This window comes from Pseudoliparis swirei, chromosome 24 (assembly GCF_029220125.1).
Source record: "Pseudoliparis swirei isolate HS2019 ecotype Mariana Trench chromosome 24, NWPU_hadal_v1, whole genome shotgun sequence".
Lineage (NCBI taxonomy): Eukaryota > Metazoa > Chordata > Actinopteri > Perciformes > Liparidae > Pseudoliparis > Pseudoliparis swirei.
Genome location: NC_079411.1, coordinates 18325787 through 18334460, shown reverse-complemented (window position 1 = coordinate 18334460; position 8674 = coordinate 18325787). Strand labels below are relative to the sequence as shown.

The window sequence follows — 8674 nt, the reverse complement described above, 5'->3', positions numbered from 1 at the left end:
AGCGGGTGCTCCAGTTCAGCCCCTGGGATCCTGATCCTGTGCTTTGCAGAACATCCCGTTAGTTCTCTCCTCCCATTCAGGGGAACATGAAACAAAACTCAAACTGCATGTTAGATACACAACTACCCCGCGGTTAGGACTAAGAAATAAAGAACATGACGCACCAAATGGCTAAAGATTATCTAGGGTTTGTTTTTGCATGGTGCAATGTTGTTGTTTTTGTTGTTTGGGAAACAAGCACATCAAGCAATTTATCACAAATATCAGTTTAATCATTAAATCATTCATCAATCATTTCATGGCTGACCTCTCGGATACGGGATGGCCCGTGTTTCCGTCTCCGGTGTATCCATCCGTGCACAGAGCTGTGTCCGGAGCTCTCGAGCCGCTCTCTTTGAAAGCACATCTGGTAAAAATTCAAAATTCATACTTTCAGGTATCCTAAAATAATCTCTCTTTTAAAACTGGCAACGGCCCACAAAATATTCAGTGGCGCAAGCTGTTGTTTATAAATTACACCATTTCATACTATTAGTCTGTGTATTGTCAAAACCTGTACTACAGTGAACAGAAATGTTCAGGCCCTATACTTGGATTAAAAGGATCTCTAATAAAAGACCAAAATCTGTAAAATATTTCAGCTCTAAAGTCATTAAATAAGAAGAATGTCCTCTCTGACACTATACAGATTTTTGGATGTCAAATCTCATATTTAGTATAATAAAAACGATCTAATGAATTGTAGAAATATAATACAGTTTGTTATTTTTGCTCAACTGCAGCTTCGATGTGGGTTTTATGATCCTCTTCAGATCGGCTGGCTCCTCGGCTAACCAGCTAAATTAAATACAAATTTTAAAAAAGAAACCTCATATTTTGGTCCACATTGTGTGAGAAGAGAATTTAAAAAGAGTAGTTTCCGGGTAGAGAGCTCTTCAAGGCACTTAAACACTGACAAGTCCAGTCCATCCCTCCCCTGTCTTCACGCTGAGGGGCGCTCTCAGAGAGTGTGGGGGGGGGGGGGGGGGGGGGAGGAGAGACAATTAGCTTATGGACTAATTAGAAGGGGGTGAAACGAAGAGGCGAGGGGAGGAGTGTGTGTTGAATGGAAGAGCAGAGAGGCTGAGGAGGGAGAGAGGAGGTGAATGTACAGCGAGGGCGTCTACATGAAGGAGCAGCACTGGCAGAATTTCTGTTCGGGGGCCTTCGCCTCCTCCCCCTGGCCGGCCCGTGTCGCGCTGTATGTCCCTGTGCTGGCGGCGGCGGCGGCGGCTGCTGGCTTAGCCGGGGCATCGTTGGCTTTCGCCCGGGACAGAAGGGCTTCCCTCTCCCCCGGCTCCGCCCTCTGCCTCCTCTCCAGGGGCACCTCCTGGAACTGTCCGGGCAGCGCGGCAGGGCCTGGGGCTTTTACCGCTCCCTCAGCTCCCTCTGGTGACGCTGCAGCTTCACCCTCGGCAGCTTCACCCTCGGCAGCTTCACCCTCGGCAGCTTCACCCTCGGCCTCGAGGGCGAAGGGTTGCACCTCGGAGTAGACCGGCACCGACGCCACCGCGGTGCCCTCCAGTGCTACGGGCAGCTCCTGCTCAGAGGTCGGGCCCTCCAAGTCTTCGTCCAGCCCTTCGGATGGTCTCTCTCCGTCTTCCCTTTCGCTCTTTTTCACTCCGCCCTGCGAGTCGCCGTCTCCGGTTGCCGACGGTTCCTCTCCGGTGGGTTCAGGGGCCTCGCTCTTCTCCGGTTGTGTGAACGTTTCTGCATCTGTTTTTGCTTGCCCCTCCGCATCCCCCCCTCCCTCTGTCTGCGGGGTCTCCTGCATGTGTGCAAGTGCCTCAGGTACATCATCCCCTTCGTCTGTGATGATCACACGCTCTGCTCTCATCACCAGAGTCGTCCCCTCCTCCTCCTCCTCATTAATGTTGACATGTGGAACCCGAGCAGGTTCCGCCTCAGAAACGCTCGACCACGGCTCCGATTCCATGCCGCCGCCCCCAGAGGCTTCCAACGGTCCGTGGGTGTCGAGATCGGTGTCCCCTCCGCCATTGGTCAGGACAGCTGCGGTTTCGTCCAGCGGTGTGCTTTTTGTCTTCACTTCATCTGAATGCAGAACAGGAAGTAGATATCACTGAGAGTTGGGGAGATTTATGCGCATTAATTAGAAAAGTTATCGCTGTGCATTTAGATGAGGCTGAGAATTTTTACACAGATTATTAGCTTTCATTGTGTGGCTGCACTGCGACTTGCAACCAACACGCCAGCGCTCAATAAAGCTCCTTTAGTTATTGTAATGCAGTTCACAAGGTTCTGCTATTTATTATGAAGTTATTTACCTCTGCTCTAATACACAATGCAGAAGCTAAGAGAGTAGCGCTGTTTTAGCGACAGGCCATGAGGTGCACTCTAATGAATGAAGGCTTTTATTTATCACAAAGCAGAAGAAGCGGATATTCATTGCATGGAAATGAGAAAAAACTAAAAACAAGCTACAACACAGAATAAAAAATAAAAAAAGAGAAATGTTTAATACGATATGCATTTTATGGCTTTAAGGTAAGAGATAAGAAACAATATTTGATGAAGAAGTTCGATACAAAAGTGAGCGGCGGATAAACCTGCAGCAGGACAACAAGCGTGGGAAACGTAAAAGAGAGATTTTTCAACACAAATGGTGTTTTTACTTCTAACAACTCTTGTCCACTTCAGCAGCTGAGGCCGCTGTCCACGTCCACGCTGCCCTCTAAAAATGCAACTTTGCATGAATATACATGCTCAGATCTTGATAAACATGCGTACAAATGAGTATGTACTAACTGTTTTAAGTGCAGCTCTGCTCGCCCTCCTTCCTTTATGATGATAATCTCTTAGTAAATGCCGTGCATCAGTATGCATGACATATACACTTATTTATAGGGGGGGTTCATGGATTTTGAGAGGTCGGGGTAAGATGATAATTAGATTATAATTAACAATAAGATAAGATCTTTTCAGGTTCAGAGGGATGAGGAGAGAGATGTTGACATCAATGACAATACAGCTGTGGTTTAATGTGCACAGGACTTGTTTCTGGATCATGGGGGTGTTGCACTTGGCTCATGAGCTTTATTGTGGAGCATGTTTGTGTGCATGTAAGGGCACACGAGGCGACTCCATACCCACCCAATCCATTGTTTTTCCTGTTCTGCACGACAGCGTCTTGGACTATCTCTGAGCAGGATTTTTTATTTATTTATTACTGGTAGCCGTGGTTTTCCAAGTCAGACATTCAGTACAGAAATACAACAAGATGGAGCCCAGATTTCTCCTAAATTAACATAAGAATGCTTTTAAATCAAACTATTCAAAGTATGATGCACCTGTAACTGTAATGAGTCCTGACTAAAGACAGACGTGTTTATCTCTGTAATATTTCTCCCTGTAAGAGGCAGCGGTGGCCGAGCGAAGACTCTCGGGATGGTGACAGGTGGGGGGGGGGGGGGGGGCAATGAGCTTGTCAGATTGCTTCAAAATCATCGTGTTGACTTTTACACTGAAATTTGCAGCGATTTATCACTTTCTCTGGTAAAAAGGAGAAAAACAAGCTAATGGAGATGCAATTTTCTGTCTACTTTAATTGTAATATTTATCTGTACCAAAAAAGTGTAACTGATCCCACTCACCTGCTTCAGCCTCCACGGTATGCCCTGCCTCCTGCTGGGAACAGACACAGTGGAAGGATTACTTTGACTGATTTTAAAGGATGAAAGCGTTTGTTGCGCCGCCTGAACCTCTGAAGTACTGGAACATCACACAAGCGTCAAAGGAACCGAGATGTTTTTCCTCATTTTGTCTCGGCAGACATCCAACACTCGAGACTGAACTGAAATGGTTAATGTGCCCCCCTGTGGCGTCTCCGATGAAGCTGTGACAACATGACCTTCTGCCTGGTCACAAGGGGGAGTGGTTGAGCTGAGAAGCGCTTGCTGACCTTTGAGAGGTTGACCCCCTCTTCACAGTTTGATCTAGTGTGCACTTAACTGCATCAGATCTGCATAGACAAACAGTTATCCTGTATATGTGTGTGAACCTTTTACAGTTAAAAGGCAGTTTTCTTTTCTTTTTTCTACAAGGACACTTCAGAAGGCACGAGGCCAAAGAAAATCAGAGAGCGTTGCCAGACATCAGCTGTCACTCACTCCCAGTCGGCCCACTAGACGACGGCTTTGCTGGTTTAAAGCGATGTTTTTTATCCACACACATTCATAAGGTCTAACATTCAACGTCTCCTCCATCACAGGCTGGTACAGACATTTAAAAACAATCATCCTCTGGAGTGGACGGTGGGAGGACGAGGACGAGGAAGGGACAACTTATTTTTTCACCACGAAGACCTTCTGTGAGGTGAGGGACACACACTTGCGCTTGAGGGTGAAACTATAATCCCAATTCTATTCTGTAAGGTGCTGCTCACATCCATGATGTTCTGAACAAGAGGTGCGACATCAAACATTAAGAGGAAACAAATTATTCATGGAGAAAAGCCACAGAGGTTGTTAGTAGATTTTTTTCTCTGTGCTGGAAGATACTGGAGCAAGCTTGTACATATCCCAAGCCACTTTGTGTGTACTAGAGTGAGTGGGCGACTGTCTGTGTGTGTGTGTGTGTGTGTGTATGTTCCTCACCGTTTGGCCATCCCCCATCTGTTGCTTCAGCGTCTCTTCCTCCTCTGCCAACCGCTGACTCTCTGACTGCAACCTGAGACGGACAAACGCACGCAAAACATCAAATATATATATATATATATATATCGCCTCATTTTATGTTCCCAATCTAAGCAACACTGAAGTTCGGGTTTTCCCCCCCGGGGGCCATGTGCAGTGTGTGTGAGGAGGCTTCTTGGACAGTAATAATTTTCGTGCCGTTCAGTGCTGGCGGGGAATTACAACTCTTTGACTGTCAAATCATGTTTAATGTACGACAACAGCAACAATGACAGGAAGTAGAAAAAGGGGGAAAGCTGCAACTATCAGTTATACATTTAGTCCCTGATGAACAAATACGACTAAAATGTGTCTGTTCTCTCTCCAGATCTGTGAGGTCACAAACTGCCTGTGTGTCTTCTAGACACAGACAAACACACAACTTGCTTGTCAATGTGCTTTTCCATCTCCTGGGGCTGGGAGCCCAGAAGAGGGGAGCGGGGGCTCTGGGCTCCCTGGGATTTTGGGGACAAGGGAGCTCCCTCCATCAACCACTGGTCCCTCAGAGACTTTCTCTGGAGTGAGGAGAGAGAGAGAGAGAGAGAGAGAGAGAGAGAGAGAGAGAGAGAGAGAGAGAGAGAGAGAGAGAGTCTCAGTCAACTTCCAGAAGCATTGCATTGTGGTGATGTGATTATATTTCGGCATATTAAGCAAACTGTTATTAAAACTACAGTTTTGTGTGAGATGATGTGTCAATCATATGTTGCTGTCCAGTACCAGTCATGCAACGGTTGCTATTCCTTTAATATCTCTGGTTGTATGAGCAGTACTACAAGTCAATGAGCAAAAATACTTTTTTATTTCTTTATTGATTTGGACTTTGTGATTTGCTGAGTAATCTTCAGCTCCGCCGTAACAAAGACAGATACAGGCGAACATTCCTGCCCTCTGTAATATGCAATTTTATTATATATTTGTAAACATATTTTCTGCTGCTTTACAAAACTTCCCCCTGGGGATGAATAAAGTAATATATAATCTAATCCAACATTTGCTGGTTAAGACAAAAACACACAAACCTTTGTAGTTATTTTATATCCATAAACTTTTGGGCAAAAAAATTTGCATCATAAGACATGCATTGATATTAAGATATCAAATAATTATACAGCGTTAAAGGAATTTATCCGTGAAGCCTCTTTTTACATGCGATTTTACATGAGATTGTCACATATGCTTAATACATGGAGGACCTTCAGACAATAGTCCAACAAGGTCATTTTGAGAGTGAATTATATAACAGATATCTGTTGAGCTTGTTCCCAGAGTTTAACTCACCTGCCACAGAACTGTCAGGACTGGTTGCTACTGGCAACTGACTGAAAAACTGAAGACTCAGTGCTGGTAAAAGAATGTTGAGGAACAGAGGAAGACTGGAATAATTTTACGGGACTAAAACACTTGTAACACCAGTGTTGCTCATTCAGTATGCATACACTAATCTTGAGTGCTGTTTTTTTAATGTATATACATATATGAATAAATAATATATATATATAAATAAAATAAATAAATTATATAAATACATTATATATATATATATAATCAATAAATAATATATAGTCAATATAAAATTGTGTCCATCATTTTTCTATTAACCCTAACCCTAAGTATACTTGAATTGATCACTTTTTTTAGTGTGAACTTACTATTCAAGACCTACTTAAAATTAGTACATAGTATTGAATTAGGACACAGCCTACAACATGCAAAATGCTAGATGGCTATAAAAACATATGGTCATGATCGGTAATAATGCAAAATGATCACTCCAAATGCTATTCTCACTCGAGTAAACGAAGGATAGGCTGTTTTGTTATGTGGTGCTTGAAACAATGATGTCAGACACAGCCTGGGAGATAAAGAGACAATGAAGGGAGAGGAGAAGTCAGATGAATAACAGACCAGCGTGAGAAATTGAAATGGGGGGGTGATTCAAAGTGTGGTTATTTGAGGGTGCAGAGGTGAGAAAAATGGTGAGAGACAGAAACACCCGCTGAGTGCCCATGTCAGCTCATCAGAGCTATCCAACAAGAGAGAATACGAGCAGGACTTCTCTTGTTGGATAGGAATTTAACTCATCCTATTCCGACACCACTCCAGTAAATAGCCATGACCCAGTGAATGCTCGCTGCCCTGGGCTACTTACCATTCCCTCTAAAGAGAACACAACAACAAACACTCTCAAGTTGGACGCAACAACAAGAGCACAAGACTACTCTCCTCTTCCTCATAGATCGTTACAAGTGTTCACAGACACACAAAAACACAACATCCCTTTAAATCTAACGCTCTTTTACATAACGGCCAATTTCCAGCCTTTTAATTTATTTTCACCTTCTGTTCCAGACCTCCCCTGGAAGTCTAGCACACACTCTGAACATGCTCAATGTGTGTGTGTGTGTGTGTTTGTGTGAAAATGGGCCTCATGCAGGAAGCCACATGAGAACAACTTTCCTCTTAATTTTTTGGTTTGATAATTAATAATTAAGATGATTCCATGCTCGACAGTAATTCTAATTATTGGATCATTAAAGAAATACTACTGGTCGGTTAAGACGATAGACGCCTTGGATGATGTCGTGTGCACGCCAGAACTAATAAATCACATATTTATTACATTATTTAAGTCTATTTGTCTCACTGCTGCCGGAGTCCTTCTCCTTATTGCCAGAGTATTTGCACACGGCACCACACCTGCCCTTATATGGTGCTTTTGGGCATTGCCTAGGTTAATAATTTTAAATCGAGCCACGTGCCTCCCATTGATCATCATTCAGCACACCTAGTTAAAACCAGATTTGGGAGGCTGGTAAACATTTGGTGCATCTAAATACGGTTTCTCAAATGTATTCTCCTAATAGCAAATTACAATAAAACAAGTTACTTTCTTTTCATGCAGATTCATTTAGGTTGAGCAGAAAAACAACAGTGTGTACAGTAAGATAACGCAACATTTCCTCCTTTTCAGACCATTCACTACTTCTTTTTTTCCAGGTACTTTCCAGATCTTGGGCAAACTGGGACTTTAACGAGGAAAAAAAGTTTGAAAACGACGTTCCCTTCAACAAAAGTTGGACATATACGTCCAGAAATCATCAGAAACAAAACGTGGTGATACACTACTGCACAATCAGAGAGAGCATCCTGGTGATGAAAGTGACATTAAATTGATGTCATGATGATGACAAATAAACAAAGACACATTTGTGTTGATATTAAACCCTTCACTCCGATAGTTGTAGACAGGGAACTGTCAAGGGGCAGCAAACTTCTTCCCTCAAACCGTTAGTTTCCCAGGATGTCAGGATCAGTGGCGGGCCGTCAGGGCCAGCAAGGCCTTCTCTGCTGGCCTAAACATCATCAGAATATATATATTTTTTAAAATAAATGTTCCCACAAATATGTATTCAATGATTCCCCAAAGTAAGAGTTACACTCTTCATTTCATAGCTTTCCTCTTGGTTGCACTGCTGCCAGCCCCAGGTTGAGATTTGGAGGGCTGGTCTTTATGTTAGATCTTTTATCCAATCATATTCAGCCATCGTGTGTTGCCAGGGGGCTAAAATCTGCCCTTAGGCCTTCAGAATCAACATTGCGGGCGCTGGTAGCTTCAAGTGAATGGGAATGACAATGTTGTGTCAACCAATCAGCTTTAGAGTTGGCTCCTCTAGGCCTTCTAGCAGGCCCCGGAACCGGCACAGGAGCAGCTAGCAGGCGTCGTGCTGCACGTCTTTTGATTGGATTACCAATATTGAGAGGCGGGTCCTATGGGCAGGTATATGCAAAACCTCAGAACTAGGAAACTGAGTTTGATAAAGGAATTAATTCGCGGACTACAAAGCTGTTTTTTCAACCCACAATGGCGGAAGGAGGAGAAGATGTCGATTTGGTCGAGCATATACTTTTAACGCCTTTCTCAAGACGAACTTTTGCTACTGGAC

The 8674-nt window shown here is 43.8% G+C and overlaps 1 protein-coding gene across 2 annotated transcripts in view; it reads right to left on the bottom strand.

Moving 5' to 3' along the window:
• Positions 1 to 247: 247 nt before the first annotated feature.
• palm3 (paralemmin 3) overlaps positions 248 to 8674 on the bottom strand; it is a 37494-nt gene continuing 29067 nt past the window's right edge. Inside the window, exons 4-7 of one of the 2 annotated variants that reach the window (XM_056409309.1) lie at positions 5118 to 5245; positions 4653 to 4725; positions 3651 to 3684; positions 248 to 2091 (exon numbers count right to left, since the gene is read on the bottom strand). In XM_056409309.1, the coding sequence (XP_056265284.1) occupies positions 1163 to 2091; positions 3651 to 3684; positions 4653 to 4725; positions 5118 to 5245 (1164 nt within the window). In that variant the 3' untranslated portion in view covers positions 248 to 1162. The remainder of the gene's footprint in view (positions 2092 to 3650; positions 3685 to 4652; positions 4726 to 5117; positions 5246 to 8674) is intronic. The other variant, XM_056409310.1, reaches the window with a different exon arrangement.